The sequence below is a fragment of the Gobius niger genome (genome assembly GCF_951799975.1).
Source record: "Gobius niger genome assembly, chromosome: 17".
NCBI classification, from domain to species: domain Eukaryota; kingdom Metazoa; phylum Chordata; class Actinopteri; order Gobiiformes; family Gobiidae; genus Gobius; species Gobius niger.
This window is the reverse complement of record NC_136868.1, coordinates 16664872-16686750: the sequence shown is the minus strand read 5'-3', so window position 1 is coordinate 16686750 and position 21879 is coordinate 16664872. Positions and strand designations below refer to the sequence as shown.

At 41.0% G+C, this 21879-nt stretch overlaps 1 protein-coding gene across 1 annotated transcript; it reads left to right on the top strand.

The window, feature by feature from the left end:
* The first annotated feature begins 147 nt into the window (after nt 1–147).
* ell (elongation factor RNA polymerase II) lies at nt 148–21131 on the top strand. Its single transcript, XM_079575307.1, has 12 exons — nt 148–315; nt 8727–8771; nt 13434–13555; nt 13998–14161; nt 15418–15668; nt 15753–15877; nt 16870–16936; nt 17673–18273; nt 18446–18512; nt 18596–18767; nt 18844–18888; nt 18960–21131. Exons 1-12 carry the CDS (start codon nt 181–183, stop codon nt 19062–19064), a joined length of 1899 nt encoding a protein of 632 aa, XP_079431433.1. The 5' UTR covers nt 148–180; the 3' UTR covers nt 19065–21131.
* Nucleotides 21132–21879: the final 748 nt, after the last annotated feature.

Genomic DNA, 21879 nt, shown 5'->3' with positions numbered 1-21879 from the left:
AAATGTTCGATAAAGACGCATAACTATTGTGAGTGGCATCTGAAAGTAAATTCTTGTGTGTCACGTGGCTGCTGGGCTTTACTGCTCAGTGGCTGTTTATTGGATATTCGCTGAAAAGCACCGGGACTTCTCGGTTTACGACAGAGTGAGTGCGTGCGTGCGCGTGGGAACGGTAGCAAGATGGCGGCGCTGAAGGAGGAGCAGTGCTACGGACTGTCCTGTGGAAGAGTGAGCAATGGCAGTAATGTCTCTGTCTTTCACGTTAAACTTACTGACAGCGCCCTGAAAGCATTTGAAGGCTACCAGAGCGGCAAGGTAAGCGACGGTCTCCCGAGCCGTGACATATGGGTTTCTTTTGAAGTCTGTCCAGGCGGCTGTGACAGGAGAGTGAGGCAAGTCCTGACTCTGCTGCCTTCACGCTGCGATGTTCACTTGAAGCACTCCACTTTAAGCAGTCTGGGTTAGCTTCAGAAGTAGATCGTTAAAGAGACCGCTGGCACACAACTTGTAAAGTTCACCAGTATGGCCGTTTCTTTCTTCGATGCCTTTTGGCTTCACTCAGACTGACTTCAGTGCGATTGCTAAAGCTGTCGATTTGTCAAGCTTCGTGCTTCGCTCGTCTGGACACTGACCGTCAGCAACAGTTATTTCTTGGCCTTTAGTTTATGGTTAAAGTCCGTAATTTGTATCTGTTACTCGCATTTGTTCGTTTCAATTTTGTTTCCGTAATCCAACAAATATAAGAAAGCCTAAAAACTTATGGGCTGTTCAAATGTTACTTGTTACTTTTGAGTTTTCATGGCCAGCCAAGCTAGCTAAACTAGCTCCACTTTCCCAAACGTCAAAGTAAGAGATCAAATAGGCGAGGCCTGACTTCGCTGTATATTTTTAGTACTAGTGCTTTTTGTAACCCGTTTCTTCGGTCCTGTATCAAATATCTGCAGTCTTTAGATGTTCAAACCACACCAACATTCAGAGAAACGATAATGTAATCAGATTTAGCTTTCTCCCTCTACACAATTGAAGACCAATATGGCTGTCCCACTCAAGTATCAATGTAACACATATAATATAAAGTCATCAACTTTATTTACATTTTCTCTCTACCTTATTTGTTCTTGTGTGTCTGTACTTGTGTTGTTTTGCACTGCAGTTTGCTTTGCACCTTGTGCAGAGAGCTATAAGTCTGATGATGGCCATCTTATGTTTCAGCTTCTATAAATATTTGACAGGGAAAACCTGGCAGGCCAGGAGGAACGGGTATTATCTCTAGCTTCAGTGGCCATGCAGCCGGACAGTGACTCAGATAAGCCCAAATAATAAAGCTGTCAGGTAATTTTGTGACTTCCAGTGGCTGATTTAGTGGTTAAAGGTGTTCCCTTATTTCCCCTCCAGTGAAAGCACATTTATTGAAACCTCAGTATATTAAAATGGCTTTTCTTTCCCTGTTTGTGTAGTTGCTAGTATTTTATACAACATACATCACACTCAACTTTTTTGTGCAGATATTCCACCTTTTTGATAATTTCAGGGTTAAAATGAGTTCTGGCAAAACGTATTATTGTCTAGAGTGCTCCCAACTTTACTACTTTACAACGTAACTTTATTTTAAATGGGTATAAATGTATCCACATATCTGACATTATATAAATAATTTGACACTACTTCCTATCCTTTTTGCTTCTTAATAGCCTTCCTTGCATCTTGACCAGGCTTGTTCATGAATGCCTGTTACAGCAGAGTTTCCAGAGTGTCCAGTGCATAAATTCAAAAGTTACTCATGACTCTTTCCTGTTCGTCTCCCCCAATGACACCTCCACATTGGTCAGAGTGAAGGTAGTTTGTAATGTACGGTATTGGAGGCCTGACCATAGACACTTGGACGCATTTGTAATGGTTGTTTGGCAGAGTCAGGCAGGCCCGGTTACAGTCCATGCTAGATAACTGTAATTTCCATGGCCTGTGTAAGTCAATGACAATGTAAATCTGCACAGGATTCAGACTTTTGTAAGTGTACTGCATACCAGGACAGGGCTGTGAACCATATTCAGAAGAACTAGATCAACTGGAGGCCCTGTGAGGTGACTGCTGTTCTCGTAGTTTGTTTTTGCTCTGCTTAAACATAAGACACAAATGTAAATGTAACACACAAGAATTTAAACATGCTTCGAGCTTGTGTGTTTAACAAGCTGGGGGCATTTGACAAGACAAACAAGGCTTCGGAAGAGAGGAGTGAACCCTCCTCAACCCACCCCAGCTGATAAGATCTCTACTAAAGTATACTTCACAATAGATAATTTGAATATTGTCATTGACCAGGATTTTATTGCACTTTGAATTAATATCAAAAGTTGGCAATATATATAATTGGCTCATGTGTACTATTCTAACCGAATGCGTGATGCTTATTGAACTGGTGAACTTGGATGGCTTTTAAAAAATCAGTCAATGTTAAATTACCCTGTGGTGTATAAACGGGCCTCTTGTTTTGTAGCACGTCGTCTAAGGACATTTTGCTCCAAGTCACTGGCTGCCCTGTGGAAGACATGACAGTCAGCTGGTTTCTGTTGATATTTCTGAGTAGAGAGGAGTGGGCGGAGCTTCAGCTGCAGCCCAGACTTACTGACTCTGACATCAGCAAGGAAGTGACTAAGGCCACTTGAGCGTCACCGAGCTGCGCTTATGGACAGAGCAGTGAGAAATGGGGGGAGAGTCATGCTTCTGAATAATTCCCCCGTGATGTAAGCAATGTATGTTTTTAGGAAAGGTTGTCACATTAGGTTAATACCTGGAAGAGTGCATGAGCCGCAGCAGGTCTGAGTGCTGGCCCCAGGCTGTTTGTTCCATGTCATTCGCCTCTTTATCCCTGCTTCCTGTCGTACTCCGTTGCTACTATAAAGCAAAAGAGTAAAAATAGGCTCGGCTTCAGTCAGTTGTGACTGAAATGTGGTTTTAAGGCTTGTGAATTAAACATTTTGTTTTGAACAGAATAGCAGACTTTTTTAAAATAAAGATCATTAATCCCTTAAACTATGGTAATTATTTTTGTTTCTTATTCTCACATTAATAGCGATACAAAATGTAGTTCTTTTTAATGACTAATGCTGCATCAAAACAAAAGCCTTCAGGAGTTCCCAAAGTGGGGCGACATTGCTGGGCCCCCAAAGCTCGTCCACACAAAAAAATGCATTTCAGAAATTAGGAATAAATAAAATAGTATCACTATTTGTTTGAATTTAGTATTTAGCTTACAGTCAGTGCTAGTGATATTTGAAAATATAATTTTACGCTGTATCTACTGTACACTATTTTGAAAAGTGCTGCCCGATTGGCCCTTGCCTCCTCCCACTTGACTGAGGTGACCCAACTGTGTGTTTTTGGGGGGACTCCCCTCTGAACTGCACTGCTGTGGGGATGTAACGGAGGCGAGGCGAGGATATGGTTGCTTGACGCTGGTCAGCCCTTGCTTGTAGCTGGGTTATTTAAAGAATGCTGACTCCTTACTTTACAGAGCTCAGTCACTGCAGATGACCATAACTCCTAAGGCCAAATATGACTCTAAATGTCAGTGTGCAATGGGACCATGGCAACCTGGTGTCACTGTACGCAGAGCACGTTGACTCAGTTGATGTCCTATGTGTTGCGCAAATGCCTCTGGTCTTTGGTCCACAAATATTTGTGATGATTTTACCTGTGAACACTCCGCTGGCGTTTTGTCTTGATGACTTTAGAGTGTGGACACTGTGTGATAATAACTTCAAACGTTTTTAAAACCATGAATGTTTAATACTCTTAGACTTTTTTTATTTTATATTCTATTTTTATTTTATTATTTTTTTCGGTTGAAGTAAAATGAGAAAATAAGGTAAATTGTGTAGCATCAATCGTTCCAAAATATCGGCCTATGAGAGGATTGTTCCAACACTGGTATCGCAGACTTGAATGATGTAGATTTTGGCGAGTAGTACATAAACTCAAACAAGACATAAAATAAGCAAAGCAATAACTTGTATGTGTTCGTTTAAATTACCGATCAATTGTGTTAGACACAAATATAAACACAAACATAGTTTACACAATTATAGTTAAGATTTAACAAAAAAAATGTAGTACATTTTCGCTAGTTTGAGATTTTTAGCAATGTTGTTTGACTTCCTTATTGGACAGACCGGAAGTGACATAGGTCTGTCCAATGACCGCTTCTCATAAAAGGAGACACGGTCAATTTAAACTGGTCCGGTATTCGACGGCTAACACAATGTGCACAGAGTGTGTCCTCTCTTGCATAGAGGTAAAAGTTTTTAAACTGTTGCTGTGCAACCATGTTATGCCAGTGAGAAATGAGTGAGTCAGAATCCTATAGATCCTCTATGTCATCAGCTTAAAAATGTAAGTATAAATAACTGCTGCTTCACTGAAATAAAACTGATTATTACAGATGTTACCCATCTAACCAAGTCATCATTATAAAGGGATTAAAACCTGTCATGCACTTTAAATACCAGTATTTAACTCTGCAAGATATAATAACCCTCAACTCAGAGAAAGAAAAGGCTTAGTTTTCTTTTTACAGGCTTCACTGTTTTTGACACCCTGTGGTAACGGTATGGGTAGCTACCTTAAGTCTAAGATGGAGCTTCAAAGCTGATAGCATTGCCTAAAAAGTGCAAATATTTGCTCAACATGTCATGTTGGTTTGTATATTTTGCAAAGAGCCCACAAACAATCCCCAATTCCTGAGGTAAATGATTCAAGATGCTCCTGTATGTTGCTTATGTTGCAGCGTGAATTACTAAGACTTTGCATGTCTGGTTTGGCAACTCCATTGAAATCTCTCAGGAATGTCTTCTTTGTATCCATCTGATAAAACAGCTGAGCTGCTGGACTTTCTCCAAAGCTAAGATTACAGCTCAGTTATGAGACTGTAAGATATATAATTCTCATAAGTTTGGTTTTCTATACCTCACACAAACAGGCTAAAATATCCCACTGTTACGTGCCCTGATTGGATCAGCCGTTTGTGAAAACCTCCTCCTTGTCCATGTGCACAGTGAGAGCTGCTGTAGTGTGTGTGACCTCCTCCACTGGCCTTGGGCGCAGGCGCACTATTGGGCTGTGAGCCAGCTCTTTCACAGAAGCCACATCGCAACCTGCTTCAGTAGATACCTGCATTTCAAAGCATACTTAATGCACTGTGTATGTTTTTATAGATTTTTTTTTACGAACCAAATCCTTATACTTCATACCACTTTCAACTTTCAACTTACAATCCTTAGATTCAACTTCATGTGCAAGTGCCTCCTACAGATAAAGGGGTACCTAGCATGAGAACAACCGTCTTTAATAATGTCTTCTGTGTGACCCAACCCTCCCCACATTAGCTGAGTTTACTCAGCTTTCAGGAAGCTCTGCCGTCTTGCATTCATGAACAGTGTGTGATATCACACTGACCATGGCCCCACAGTCCCACGATCTCTTATTAGCCCTAAAACACTGCGAGAGCGAGACCCAACCTTCACGTGATCCAACCCACCCTGCTTCCCTAGTAAACTAGATCTTTATTTTTCTCATAATTCAGAACAGTTCCCCATTTTCCGCAGTATGGCTCATGTTGCCTCACAATAGACTGTTTAATGTCACTTTAAGTCGTCAAAACAACTATGCAAACATATTTGCAATCGTGCAGGTAACTTTTCTCTTCTCAATCAGAGACGGTGAAAACTGTTGTAAAAGATGTGACGTTCAAAATAGTAAAATATTGACAGGAATTCTGAGCTTTTAATTCACAAATCTGTTGTTTCTGCTGTCGCGTCGATCGGAGCCCGACTGAAATTGCATGATGTAAGTTTTGGTTAGCACTGTTTTGTCTGCAGCTGAGCAGAGGCGCATGTCGCGGTAACGGGGGGCAAGAAGTTGTACAGTCTTGGTCCCATTTCAAAATAGTCTTAGACTTGATGCCAAAAACTTCCGCCTAAATGAAACCGTCTTAACAACACTTTGAGGCCACACGCTGAGACTTTCTCGTGTCGTGTTAAACCGTTTTTGTTAAACGTCTGCTGTACAGTGTGTCGTTCAGTTAACCCTATGGTCACTTCGTGCCATGAACCTCCTGTGGAAGAGTGGGATTAAGTGTTGTTCTTTTTCACCTTTGAAATCCTAGACAGGTGGAACATCTCTTTAGAGTGAGATGCAACTAAACACCTGACTATGTGGCAGCCACAACCACAGCACTGGGATTTGAGCTCTGCTATTTCTGTGTGCCTCCGCTGCAAAACAAAGGAGCTCTTTGGCAGCAGGGCCTAACACTTATGTGTGACTGTGTTATTTGCATTAAGCTGCTCTATGAATAGATCTGCATAAAGAAGTTTTTTAGAGGCTTTTAGTGGGACTAGGCTTTATAAAGCCCGGTTCAACTTGTGTATTACTTAACCATCTTTTATAGACCGAACATTTTAAGCTATGCAATATTTAATGGAATACCCACACTTTGGCAAATTGCCCACCTCTAGCTAGAGGTCATTGTCTCATATAATTGAAAATGTTATGTCAACCTTTTACTTTTTACCTTATACTGTATGAATTCAATGTAAAAAAAAGTTGACTTAACATTTTCAATTAATTCCAACAGTACATGGCTCCACTATACATAACTTTATCAGCAAGCTTAACATCCACTTAAGTTATACCAAGAAACAGTGGCCTTTCATCTTGTTTTGGCGCACATGTTCACCAATTAAGACTGATAGTAGTCATGGAGCGTTTTAATCTCAAACTTGTATTATTTTCTCTCTGGGCTTTTTATTATAATTCCTGCAACGTTTTTATCCAAGCATTGCTACTTATTATGCAAGTGTTGTCACAATGTTTACAGCACTGTTATCACCACATGTTGTTCAGATATCGTGCTGTGCCATAAATGCAGTGCATTTCCCCCGTAAGCTTCAGAAAAGTGCAGTTTATCGAGTTAGCCAGTTGTCAGTGTCTTGTCGTTCCTTTAGTTTCTGTCATTGCAAAGGGAATGCACTGAAACTACTTTGTCGCCACACTTTAGATTTATGTCGAATGTAAAGGCTCTTGTTAGGCACGCCCCGTTCTTCTGTCCCTGGTTTTTGCGTGTGTGGGACCGTCCCGCAGCCTCGTCATGGTCCCTAAGGTTAGCCCTGTGTGGAACATTCTGGGCTCAGGTCCCAGAGAATAGTGACATGTCAGCAGCCCATTCAAATGAACAGGCTGAGAGTAGCACTATGTTAGCACTGCTGTAGAGAGCTGCTGGGTAAGGGGGGGAGGGGTGCACCGGGTGGGAGTGCTAAAAGGGGTGCAGTGTAAAACATTGCAGGGGAAAGCTCCATGAAAGGTATGGTGTTCTGGATAGGCTGTGACACCCCAGGAGTGTACATCATAAGTAACTCTTGCAAAAAGCTATGAATGTTGACATTTTCCCATTGGACGTTTTTTTTAAAGTCTTTTTGATGAAAGTTTGCTGGTTTTGTTGATGCTAAAAACACTAAAACTATCAGGCCTGAAATATTTGTCAATTCTCTGTAAGTGTAATGCAACTATGCGATCAACCACAATCTTTGTGCATGTCCCAATCAGTCAGTTATGACTGGGGAGGGTTGTGTCAGGGTATTTGATGGAAAACTAGGTGTAAATCTACCACTAAAAAACATGTAACCGGTGGATCCTCACCCGGTGATTCTGACCAGTCGCCTGGCTCCACAGCTGGAGATGCGTCCCTGGTTGCGTCTTTGCCTTCGCCCACTGCTCCCTATGGGTTGCCCCAGCGGAAGGATGGGTCAAATGCAGAGGATAAATTTCCCTACGGGGAGAATAAAGTATACATTACCTTACCAAAATGTACATCGAAGTGTGATGGTTTCTGATGGCAACCCCAGAAGTGTTTGTATTTGCAGAAACTTTCTTTCATCACACAGGCTAAGGTAATATAGCAACAGTAAAGCCTCCAAAGATTTCTTAATTTTGTGTCTCCAATCGTGTGTCATGATTTTTGATGAGTCATTTGGTTCTAAGGGCCACAAATGGACAGACCTCACATATCCTCCACTCGTCTGTTTTTAATAAAGTGCTTTGAGCCCAGCTGTGCTCCAGTGAAACGACAGCAAACTTGGATTTTATTAAATGTGTTCCAGGTTGAAACTTGGAGGCACAGCTCTTGCTCAGAAGCTTGTGGCAATAATAAAATTCCCCTTTAGCTGCAGGTGGTAGTGGAGTTTGAACAGTTTACCGCGGGCCAACTCCTTTCTACACGTCCCGCACATCTTAATGGGTTTTTTTCACGTTTGACAGTCCAAGTCTATCTCTTCAGTTTGCTAGGTTATGTTCTGAACGTGCGAGTCGGTCATTAAAATGGAGTCCTGAGTCGAGTCACTATCACCTAAAGCAGTCAGAGTTCAAGTCCGCGATGCTGATTTTCGTTTTGGTTTACCTCATCCACAAACAGGAAGGCATTTACCTGTGCAAAATAGGTATGTTGGAGAGAAAAGGGCCATGTATTTAATGGTATAAATATATTCCTGTCTTGTGCCAAAGTTAAACCCATCATCAACACAAGCCGACGGCGCCGCGCTGCCAATCCTGATGCATTACTCTTTTCTGATTACATTATTGTTTCTGTGTGAACGCTTGTGCACTTAGAAGCACTTCATTATGTCCGTCTGAAGATGCCATTAAATTTATGGTACATTAATGGCGTTTCTTTCTTACAGGTGCTGTCATCGCGGCCATTGATCAGATTTAATGGAAACCAAGGGGTAAGACGTTATTCACTCACTCACTCGCGCCACTACTGCCTTATTACTTCCTGTGACTGAACAAACCTCACACCAGATGCATCTTTTGTTATCTATAGTATGTCTGAACACATTATACGTAGGTCTGTCACGATAACAAATTTGAAGTTCGATATATTGAGACAGGAAAGTATCGCGATAAACGATATTGACTCCAACGATACTAGATACTGTCAACTCAGGCATAAAAACAACAGTAAACGTTTGTTCTAAAAGTGCATAATCACATCCTAAAACACCACTCAAGCTGCAATAAACATGAAATATGATGTAACTCAATTTGCTTCTATTAGAAATCAAAGTTTTACAAGAAGAAATCAGGGGAAAATGCTAATAAATGTACAGACGATATATATCGAGGCAGAAATCAAAGTATCGTTTTTCTGTTTTTTATTGAACAATAAGTGGATATAGTAATTATCGTGACAGGCTTGATTATACGTACTCGTAAGGCCCTCAAGCAGACTGCAAATGAAGGGGACATTCCTGTACTGTCAAAGATGTACCTGCGCCAGGCAAAGAAGCAACCATAAACATCCACCACAAATTCTTCTCTCTCTACCGTTTTAGTTTGCTTGATCGCAGAAAAGTTTGGTCCATTTTGATGAGACTTCAGTCCTCGACTCGTTTGCGATCTGTGTTGGTGACTGTTGCCCATATCTGACTTGTTCAAAGAATTTTAAGTTTCCCACAGGGGTAACAGCCTGTACAAGTGTCAGCCTGCCTGTGGAGAACTAGTCAGGCATGCATCGGTAATGAATGCACCTCTCTAAAGTTGATTATGGAAGCTCGTGGGATCTTGTCACGAAAACCTCCTACAACTTTAGCAGTGAAGAACAAACATTTCTAACCACGGTGTACCGGATGACATAATGATGGTATGAACGTGTAGATGTACTCAAGTAGCAGCTACACACTGAGGATCTGTTGTTGAATTGAGAAAGGACAGCAGAAGTGTGAACGTGGCTCATCTCTTCAACAGATGGCCCAGCACTTGATGAAATCCATTCATTTTTTTTTTTCTTTTTCATTCATACGGCTGAGCAAATGTGATGAGCGAGCTATGGCCATGTTTCTTGCTCTAGAAAACAAAACGGAACAATTTTGATATCTGATCGCTTTCCAAAGATGACATCAATGTGTCTAATTGTTGAGTGTAGCCTTTGATGCTGAAGCCTCTCTTCTGTTCCCATCTGAATGGTGAACTAGTACAAGTGGTACTCTGTTAAAGGACCAGCTCTCTGCATGTACTAAAGCTAAGCCTCATGTACGACACGTTCTTTTTACCTTTACACAGCGTATTCATCTAGAAATGAAACGAATGAAAGGCCAGGTACCCATTTCCCTGTTTTCAGCGACTCGCCTGAAGTTTACATTTTTCGTGCTGGTAATGGAATAGGGGGGAAATAATTTACATATGAATGACATGGTCTTTCTCAAAATCACCCAGGACCCAGAACTGGCAATTTTTGGATTAACAGCTGTTAATGGGCCTGGGCAGCCATACTCACTTCTTTCTCTTCTTTATATTTGAAAGAAAGTGGTCTCCAGTTTGGAATAAACAGAGGAGAATAGTATGGCGTGCCAGGCAAGCTGTAACTAACTTTAGGAGACGTCTCTGTCCATCTGATTGATCATTGTTGTAATTTGAGTGTTGTTTGTGGATCTCAAAAGCGGAAAACAAAAGCAGGATTGCAGAAGAAGGGATTGAAGGGAAGGTTATTGGTCAAGATCAAAGTTGGATATGAAGATGCAATTTGAGTTTCCATGTAAAAAGACTGTTGCCGTTGTAATCAGTCTATCTTTCCACTTTTGCATGTTTCAAGACTCTATGGAATAAACTTGCATCTGTTCTATGAAATCAATAGGCTATATGCATGTGCGTGACACATGACTTCCGAGTGAATTCTCAGGAGGTGCTGCTCTTCCTGTTGTTATTTCCCAATGAGTTGGCAGTGTCTTATCCAAATAAATTTCCGTATTCATTGTGGTAGATGTTTGTCATGAAGATAACACTAAATAAAAATTAAAATAGCCTGCTCAAAAAAATTGTTGGCTTGTCTTTAGTATTATACTTTTTAGTGGCTTCATTTATGTGGTGGTGGTTTTTGATACTAGCCACTAGATCTAGGGTGAAAACAGAGACGTTTACTCCAGTATTTACATCTAATGTAATGTTTTTAATATGTGCCCCACCATCTGGCCATCACTAACTCTGTCCGTGATGGGTTTTTCAAAAACGATAAACTGATTCGTAAATGACATCGCTTATCCCTATTGGGGAAATAGTGAGCGGGGAAGACGGCGGCCTCCAAAGATTTCACGTTCTCGGACTTTTGGTTTGGTTTTGGCCAAGGTATACCCCACACGTAATGGTAAGACAGAGTTCCCAATTTCAACAAAGTACGTCCTGTCCTCGAGACAGGACTTGAACCAGTTAAGGGCAGTACCCCAGAGTCCCACCCAGTTTTCTAACCTCTGTAGTAAGATCTCATGGTCCACTGTCAAAGGCAGCACTCGGGTCCAGAGGAACTAAAACGGAGACTTTGTCTGCAAGTAGTTGGACGTGGTGGTCGGAGTACCCTTCTCATGAAAACACCGTTGTCATGTCAAAGCCACAGTGAGAGAGCCCCACATGGTCCCAGCCATTTGTTGTGGAGGAGCCTCGACGTGAGTCACAGGGAACTGCGTCACTCCCAGAGCAGCTCCTTTGTCCCTCATCAGCTCAGATTTACGCACTCGCAGATCCTTGGTTTCCACTTGAACACAGCCATTTCCAGACCAACATGGTATCGGACACAGTGTTTATCCTGCAGATAGGAATGGTATAGCAGTGGCAGGCAACGTGCTAGAAGAAATATGGTGGGGCATGGTCTAAATGGATATAGATGCATATTCAAATACCCAACAAAATACTGAACATATTGGCATTTTATCAGATGCTACACTACTATTTGTGCATAGCAACACTTTAGAAGTGGTGGGGAAAGTACAGTATATTTATCTAAAGGGACATATTTGTCCTCCAGTTATAACCTATACTGGTCAAATTCATATTTGGCAAGAATTGCAAATATATATATATAAAAAAAGGACAAAATACAACTAAAGTGTGCGTTTTATTTGGTCTGCATTAGGCTCACTTCACAAGTCTAAGTCTCCGTCCAAGTCAAATAGCAAATCCCAGTTTCTGCACAAGTTTGATATCAGTGGGACCCTGGTGCAGTCTGTTTGAGAACAGTCGGCCAGAAGTCTCGTATTTCATACTATTTACCAGGTGACCTTTTCAACCACCATGACCACTATTTCCCCTCAGTTCAGACTGATGTTGGTCAGCAAAGTGTTAACATATGAGCTTGACCTTTTTGATTCAGAAATGTTACTGATACTGATTTGGAACATGAAACTAAACCAAAACACTCATAGTGGTGTAATGAAAGATCAAATGCCTTGCTTTCAGAAGCAGATCTAAACTCACTGAGCTGGTGGCTAGTGCCCACTGTCAGAGTCCTGCATTTTATACGACCTTACCAAACAAAATATTCAAACGTGTGAAAAACGTTTTGTTAACTTGTTCTTTCCATTTTAAAGGATCTGTCTTAGTTTTGACTGTTTGCTCTTTTCTTTTCTGGAAGACGGGTGTGTTTGTTTACCTGCTTTACTAATTTTAGATACTTCCTGTAGCCTTCGTCGAACTAGTAAAGCTGGTAAAAGACAAACAAACCTGTCCTTTGAAGCAATTGAAGTACTTTATTGACAAGCTCTATTGTGGAACTCAGAAATTTGTACTCAAAGTAAAGTTACTTCATTTTATTAATAGAGAGTATTTAATTTATGCTTTTAGTAATGCAGTGATTAAGTGAGTGGTGTTTTTCTTGTTAGACATGTGTTTATAATTTAGTTAAATTAAAATTAGGTATTTAGTCACAAATGACACAGTTGTAACTATTTATAATTATGTTGTTACTATCTATTTTTATTATTATTAAAACATTCCCAGGAGTTGACTACAAGCTGCAAAAATGTCAGATGGGTAAAATCGATCACATGTTGAAAGCAGGAGTAGAGTGAGGACAATCTCATAATTATTTATAGCTGGCCACCTGCAGCCTTCACATGTGGGGTCTTGGGTAAACAGAGCTGAACTGCCTGAGGTTTGTGCACGTGTCCGGGCACTGCCGAGGTCGGCTAAGTGGCAGCGGTCGGCTTGTTCATTAAAGACTGTGACAAAAGACTCCAAAATTGGTCACTTCAATCTTTCCCCTGGTATGTTTGTAGTAGAAAGCGAATTGAACAAACAATCCACTCTTGAAGCAGGACAGAACTGGTTCGTAGCATGTCAACTCCACATTTGCAAAGTATTACTGTCCTGCTCTGTGTTTTGACATTTTTTTAAAGGTGTCCCATTTTTACAGAATAAGAATATGATTTCATTAAATTTGTAGTTCGTACATTCCTTGCTGGAGTGATTGTCCTTTTTAAAGAAGAATTGTGAGCTTCATAGTTTATTATTTCAAGGATTAATGTGTGTAAATTTGAGTTATATTGCTGTCCCTAAAGTAAATGCATATAGGAAATGTTACTGGAAATGAACTTTTTTTCTCTCTCTCTCTCTCTCAACAGAAAATCTCAATACCAAGATCAGAAATCTCTATTGAAGCACAAACGTTTACTTTCTACCTGTCCCATGTGGGTAGAGACAACCCCCAGGGCAGCTTTGACTGCATTCAGCAGTACATCACCAGGTAAAGTGCCAAAAATGTACTGTTTGTACTTTGGCTGTGGAAATGTTCAGTAAGAAAATTGCAAAACTATCTATGCTATTGAACTGCAATGAGAACAAAATGAATGTTCTGTTTGCTTGAGAATGTGAGCAAAGGAGCAAACTGTTCTGTCAATAATGTAATCAAATCTCACACTTAAACAAGACCTAGATGACTCGGATGATTTAATATGTCACCCTAGAAAGATTAAAAGGTTGTTTTAAGCTTGTAGTTTTGATGGCCGACGAGTAAGCAGTTCTCTAGTCTTGTACATAAAAAACAAATGTCATTGTGGAAGTTAAGGAACCGTAAAACAGGAACAACAGCCTTGGACTTCCTTCAAATATTTCAAAACCATTTGACACAAATAGCATATAGGTCATATACTTGACCTTAATGTTGAAAGTGTCATCTCTTTTCTCAGTGAAGGGAGCATTCAGCTGGACTGTTTGGGTGGGATCCAGGACAAGATCACAGTTTGTGCCACAGATGACTCCTACCAGAAGGCCAGAGAGAATATGGCACAGGTGGAGGAGGAGACTCGCAGTAGGGGTGCCATCGTCATTAAACCCGGGGGCAGATATGTAGGTAAGAAGGCATGTTGGTCTATGCAGGCCACAGCGTTTGGTAAATCAAGACACAACACATCTGTTTTTGATGAGAAGTCAGTGATCACACCACTTCACCTGAGAGCTCTATAATATAGGCAAACTGTCCCACAATCTGAAATGGACTGTCCGTTGTTTTTTTTTGTCGCACGTGTGTGTATTTGTAGCCATCAAATTAAATGTTTTGCAGTTACTCTAAGGGACGGATCTTGTGATTCTTAGTGCAAGCCGTAAAGCAGATGATGGCGCAGACAGGTAGCGCTCCTTGCAATCTTCAGTCTCATACCTGGAGCAGCGCGATGTGTAATAAAGCTGAACGAAATACAGCTGTCCCTCCACTCAATGCAAAGTCAGGTCTGAGATGAGCGTGAGGCGGGCGGGGAAAGAGGTAGCAGCCCTCGGCCTCTCAAATACGCAAATATAGATTACCGAATGAAAATGATTGAATTGATCAGAAATTGTCATATTGGCTGCGGAGAAGTTGCGTTATGCAGTAGTTGCAAGGAAATTGTAGCTTATCGGAACAGTTGCGCTACAGTTGCTGGATTCTTGAAGGGGCTGAATTGATGAGTTAAAGTTTGCCATGCGCCCGGTTTGTGAAATTCGCTCCTTGGATTTTGGACGGAGCGGTACACGAGGAGCAGCAATGCAAAAAGGAAACATGAGACTTATTACGACGACCACCGCTGATGCGCTCTCTTTCATCAGGAGGTAAACGCAGCACAGCGGCACTTAAACACGTTGTAAAAACAGCCTTTGCTCACTTTTTTAGTGTAACAAACGCAGCCGCTCATATCAGCTGCTTACATCCGTGCGTGTGCGCGTTGAGCAACGGTGCCACAGGGTTTGGATGGACATGAAAGTGTAAGAGCGCCCTTGCAGGAGATTAAACAAAGGGAATGCAGCAAGCGCTCGTTGAAGTCAGCGCTGCTTGTAGTACACACCTTTGCCGACTCACGTTTATCCCGAAGCGACGCTTTCAGGCTACCGGCAAAAGCAAAGTTGTATTTGCGTATTCGCTTTGATCAAGACTGTCCTTTGCACCAGGCACAAGATCTGGCCCTAAATGTCTTATAACTTCTATATACAGAGTAAACATATAAAAACAACTTGATTTGACACGATAATTATCTTTTTTGACCAATATATGATGAAGTAACTTGCTATGGATTATTTTGGTTTGTTTGTTTTTGTTTTTTACTTGTATATTTAAGTTTTTAGCTGTTGTGGTCTCAGGTAAGAAAGTCCAGATCCGGAAACCGGCACCTGGTCTCTCAGACATTGCCCCTTCACGGAGAACATCTCGACCTGTGATCATCTCCAGTGGAAATGTGAAGAAGGTTACAACGCAGCACAGGCCACTGCGGGAGCGGCTCATTCACTTCCTGGCCCTTAAGCCTTATAAGAAGCCAGAGCTAATACTGAGATTACAAAAAGATGGTCTCTCGCAATCGGACAAGGAGTCTCTGGACAGCCACCTGCAACAGGTTTACAAACATGTCATCACTACAGTCATACACAGATACAGCTTTATGTTGCCAACTGGTTCATTGTTCTTTATTATGCTGTAGGTGGGTATTCTGAATGGGAAGGACAACACCTTTACATTAAAGGACATTTTTTATAAGGAACTTCAGACTGACTGGCCTGGTTACACAGAAGGAGACCAACAGCTTCTGAAGAGAATCCTCTTTAGGTATTTGTATTTCTTTTTTACACATTTTTCTTTGGTTGTTCTAGTATGGTAGAAGGTACTGCTTCTGTTGTAGTAGTCGATTTCCCAAAAGACAGGGCGATGTTTATTTTTCCTACTCTGTCTTGATATTATGAAACACTTGACTGTTCAAACATGGCTTTGCAAACATACTGTAGAAAGTATCGCCTGTATCTACAAAACGGCACTGTGCTGGAGTCTCCTATTTGTAGGTCGCAGGAAATGCAGGGTTTCTTTCTCGTAGAAAAAGCTTCAGAATATTGAAAAAGCAGTCTTGTACAAACTAGCTAATAATGGTAAGGACAACATTTGTGTTTGTGACTTGTGTGCACACAGACCCCGATGTTGGGTGTTTAAGCATAACAGCTGTTTCATTTCAAATTGGAGTGTAAAGTCTGTTTTTACTTGGTTTTGGTTTGTGTGTGTGCTGTTTACTGTACTTTGAACTCTCTTGGTCAGTTTATCAGCTCACAGGCTCAAACCACGACTTAATACCACCTCCCCCTCCCCAGCTCCTCCATACTTTTGGCACTAATGCAGTCAGTCACGCAGAGTAGCACAGAAACACTGTTGGAACGTTCATGATGCAACAGTGTTCAGCACACACTGATCTGAGTGTGAGGTGGCACCAGTCCAAGGTTCAGCCATATCACTTGTACTGCCATCTTACGTCTGGATCTTGCTCCTGCTCCTCTTGAACCTCTACATCCACACGCACTGGGACGCACGCACACACACACACCCACACCCACAGACGGAGCCTGGGTGGAGCTGTGATGAGACCTGCTGTAAACAACTGCCTCCTACTGATAATGACATCAGCTGTGACAACAACAGCACAACACATTCTGAGCTCACACTGCAGTACAGCCAAAAATCATTACTTTAAAAAATTTAAAAAACGCTTTTACACAGTCTTTTTAATGCTTTTGCAACAATGTGTTCAGATAACTCAGTTGTGTGTACTGTTACAGGAAGCAGACTCAGGCCCCTCCACCAGAGAGCCCTCCCAAGGAGCAGGCCAGCAGTTCACCATCTCAGGTGACTTCATTCTTTACAATGTGTATTCTTTTACTATACATGTGCTCTTGTGATGTGAAGTTGTGGGTCTCTGAAGTCCTTCTCTTTTTTTTGTGTTTTTATTCTTGTTCCACCATAGTTACCCTCAAATTCCACTGCACGTGTGTCCGCTCCACAGTACATGTGATCGTACTGAATGTGCCACTTGTGCTGGTCCTATGGAGAATTGTTATTTCATTCAAACTGTTAGGGCTGGGGACAATACACTTTTGTTGTGATACAATACATATCCCGATACAGAGGGCCCGATAAACTGCATATTGCAATACATGCCATTATAACGAACTGTAATACATTACCCTGAATGAATTGAAGGACAAAGCACAGGTTTTCAAAGGTTATATTAAATGTAAATCAGTCAGACATTGAGTAAAACATTTTGAAAACTGCAAATGGCCAACATATTTTAAAATTATCCCATTTTGTTTAAACCAATTGGCACCAATGTAGCTCTTGAAAAAAAATTATACAACAAAAGTATTGCAATGCATAGCATCAGATATGAGTATCACAACAAAGATGTATTGCGATATATTGTAAAATTACACTTTGTTCCAGCCCTTCAAACTATTAAACCCACAAACGCACTGTGTTCTTTTTGAGCACCCAGTGGGTGAAAGCTGGACACGCGTGCAGTGCAATTCTTGTTTTTGTTTGGATTTTCACTTTCTCACATGAAGAACCTTCCTCCTCCCAGAAACGGCCGGCTAACGACTTCATTGACCCGCTTCTCAACAAAAAGCCTAGAATATCACACCTCGCCAACAAGGCTGCATCTGCCCCAGTAAATGGCAAGCTCAGCTCATTCAATGGGAAAGCCGATGCCCATTCAGGAGTTTCTGTTTCTCTTTCGGATTCTGGTATGACGTTCAGCACACAGCCGCTGCAAGCGCTGGACATCCCTCGCCCATTCGAAGCACTTTCAGACGTCAGTAACGATTCGAGCCATAATGGCCGTGATTGTGACTCTCATGAAAGCACAGAGAGACTGTGTCAAGCACCTTCCCTCTCCTTGGGCCCAGCAGCAGTGTCCACCCCCAGCATCAGTACGTCTTCCCCCAGACACACTGTCCTGAAAGTGGCCCGGGACAAGAGCCCTTCCACCTTAAACAACAAGTCAAAAAAGAAATCCAAAAAACATAAAGATAAAGAGAAGACCAAAGACAGAGAAAGGACAAAAGAAAAGGAGCAAGGAAAAGGGGAGAGAAAAGTTCATGAAGAGAGAGTGCCTGAGCCCAGAGCGTGTGAGGGAAGTCCTGAAAACCTGAAGAGCAACAGTATTCCACACAAAAGCACAGGTGAGCCCGTCTTCACTGGATACATTTACTGAACTATAGTGTATTTGCATGAACATTTGAAGTCAATTTGCAATGTACCAGTGTAATCTCCAAATATATTCTGGAGGCATCTGGAGACCCCTGCTGTTGAGTTTAGTTACTGACTTGTTCAAACGCCTTCAAATCTTTTCAGATCTCAATGGGATGTGCAACAATACCAGTATTCCTTTGTCAATCCCCGAGGTGGCTGACTATTTAATGTAAGTAAAGTGTTTTCTAGCCATCTCCTCCACATCACTTTTTGTAAGACCTTCATATAACATATAACATTTTATGACTTCAGGAAGTACACAGTAATTGACTCTTCTGAGCAACGCCAAAAGTATAAAAACGATTTCAATGCAGAATACAGTGAGTACAGGGGTCTGCATGCTCGGATAGAGGGCATCACACGGCAGTTTACCGTGCTGGACAATGAGCTGAAACAGCTCCAACAAGGCACAGACAAGTACAAGGTACATTTCCTTCACTTCACAAAAATACTGTCACTAACATGACCTGATCAAGTCAAACTCTTTACTCTTTTTGCAGACAATCCATAATCAGATTCTTCAAGAGTATCATAAAATCAAAAAGGTAAGCTCACGTTTTTTCTGCCTACAGTATACTATAACAGTGATAATTGTAAGTTCTTAAATTCTTTTCAGACTAATCCCAACTACAGTCAAGAGAAGAACCGTTGTGAATATCTACACAACAAACTAGCACATATTAAAAGACTTATTGCCGATTATGATCAACAGCAACTTTAGAAATAGATCTTCTTTTGCTCTATAAATCCTCTCATGAGCGATTCCATGAAGGGAAAGTAGCCTTATTAGGGCCAGAGGCTCTTGTGAGGAATAAACTGGACACCTTCTTTTTTTTTTTTTTGTCTTTTGATGGATCTTTTGGCCATAGAGGCTAGATCCTTTGTAGTTACAATGCATCCCAGCCTGCGTCTAGTGCACAGTGGTAAGGAGACAAACTTGCACTGTTTTTGGGAGCTATACAATCTTGGAAACTGGAGAGAAGGGGGACACTACTTTGAAATTGACATTTCTTTTGAGTTTATAAAATATTTGAATGAAACATCAGTTAAATGAATGGTTGTGATGTTAATGATGAATTACTTTCTCTGTTTTTTCACTATTTATTTTGACACTTAATCAGGTGGATGAGTCGGCTCCACACTCCTCAGTATCAGCTGTCTATTGTTTTCCCTCACTTCTTGAATGTCTGCCAGTATTGTACTCTGAAGCTGCCTTGCCCATAGAATTGTCAATGTGTTGGCATTCAGTTATTCTCTCTTAAAGAGACAGATATTGTTGATTTAATCAAAGCATTGCTTTAAATGCACACAGCCAGAAACCGGACTGTGCGCTTAACCTTTTTTTCCTCAAATTTTCCAAAAGTGCAGTTGTCTTAATGAGGGACATTTACTGTCAGAGCTTTAAACTGGCCACCTTCTTTATTTTTCTTTTTTTTTTCTTTTTACAAGCTAAACTTGCTCATTAGTCAGTGGTACTTACTCCAGGGTAATCATTTTAGTTCAAGGCAAGATGCCGTAATAAATACTTAAATCTTAATTTTATCTTTCTGGTTTAGTTTGTAGTAGCTTTTGTAGCCATCTTTATTCCATTTTTTTTTTTTTGGACATTTTTAATCATTTCCATTTTCATTATTTAAAACGTTGTGTTAATTGAAATCATCTATTATTCTAGGAACAAAATTTTCAGACGTCTGTGTCATTTCTCATGAAATCGTTTTAATCACACTTTTACCTGTAAACCCACTACTGTCTGCTGGGACGACTGTTAAGATGAAGCCATCTCAGTGGAGTCTGGTGGCTGGACTGCTCCAAGGTCTCAGACGAACTGCCTGCCAACTTTGCCTTCCCAAATGTGATGTCCAATTTACAAAGAGGACATGTGAAGTATTGCTTATCTGCACCTCTGTCCAAACAGCCTAAAAGACATTGTGTAGAAAACAAAGCTGGCTTAGTCATTATTGCTACATTTTATGTGAATTTAAAAATCTGCACTTTCTCGCTGTTTCCTGGGGGTTTGTCTAATTGAGACTTCAGGGTGCATGCATTATAAAATACAGTATGTTACAATGAACAATCCTTTAATTATGACATCAAAGGTGGGCATATCTAACCAAGAAAGGGACTTGTCCAACTGATTTGGCATGCAAAACATGGTTTTGACCAGCATGTGTTCTACCAAAGTGTTACTTGAACGACCGCAGTGCTCTACCAAATGCAAAGGAACATTCTCAGTATTTGCTACAGCGTTTGAAATCTTAATTTCTATGTCAGTGCTAAGTCTCCTTTGCTTCAGGCAATTGGTTTAATATATTGTAAGGTATTATACAACACCAGATGACACACCAGACACTACATCAATGTTCTGTTTAAATGGTGTCAGGTTATAGGAGGAATTGCAGCACACCCAGTTGAGCGGTTACTCTCAACAAGGAAACTATATACAACATTGACATATTTTCTGAAACATCATTTTGTACATGTTGTCTAGCTCTGTTGTGAATGAGTTTTTTCCTTTTTGTGATACGCTATTAAATCAACATGCCAGCAGAGGAAAACTGTTGTATGAGCTGATTGTGCCAAATGACCTGTTGTATAGGTGTTTTTCTTTTCTCTGGACTTATACAAGCTGCTGTAAAGAATAAATAAAATAGGCTTTGGAAAGTTGAAATAAGCCCCAAAGCACGCTTTGTCAACGCTTAAGGGACTGGGACTGAAAACATTTGTTTCAATAAAATGCTTGAAATTCTTAACTAAAATTTTGAAAACCATTCTGGATGTGTATCAACATTGTCTTATACTTTATGACATGAGGGTAGGGGTAGTACATAACTTATCCTTGTGGTGGCAGTAGGTGCAAACAATTTCCAAACGTAATATCTATTTTTTTTTTATTCACTTTGGATTATCTTTTATTTAACTTTATACTACATAATTTCTAATTTTCTGAAAATAGGGTTTCTACTCCCTCAATGTAAGCTTTTGGCATAATTACTCATGTTTGTAAAAGGTACAAAAGCATATTAAAAGGATTTCCCCTTTTACAAAAAATATCTCAATAAAAAAAAAAATCTGGTATGTTGACCGGGATGGCTTTTTGTCTGCAGAAAATTTAAAGACAAAATGTTTTCGTTAAGTATCATATTTAGCTTTATATTATGATTTATACGTGGAGGAGTTAAAGTTCAGGGACGGATGGAGCGTGAGATCGATAGCCGGATCGGAGGCGTCGGCAGTGCTGTGGTCCTTCACGTCGAAAGGAGCCAGCTGAGGTGGTTCAAGCATCTGTTTCGGATGTCGCCTGACTCGGGAGGTGTTCCAGGCATGTCCTATTGGGAGGAGGCCTCGTGGAAGACCCAGGACATGCTGGAGGGACTATATCTCTGAGCTGGCCTGGTGTCACCTCTGGGTCCCCCAGAACAGCTGGAGGTGGTGTGCATGGATCTGGAAGTTTGGGCATTTCGGCTCGGGTGCCTCCGCGACCCGACCCCGGATAAAGTGGAATAAAATGGATGGATGACAAATACTTTTGAATAAAT

Excerpts from the sequence above, each read along its gene's own strand:
- ell (XM_079575307.1), top strand. The coding sequence starts at position 181 with ATGGCGGCGCTGAAGGAGGAGCAGTGCTACGGACTGTCCTGTGGAAGA. Across the intron at positions 15,669-15,752 it reads TGGACAGCCACCTGCAACAG|GTGGGTATTCTGAATGGGAA; the intron begins GTTTACAAACAT and ends ATTATGCTGTAG. Across the intron at positions 18,274-18,445 it reads TATTCCACACAAAAGCACAG|ATCTCAATGGGATGTGCAAC; the intron begins GTGAGCCCGTCT and ends AAATCTTTTCAG.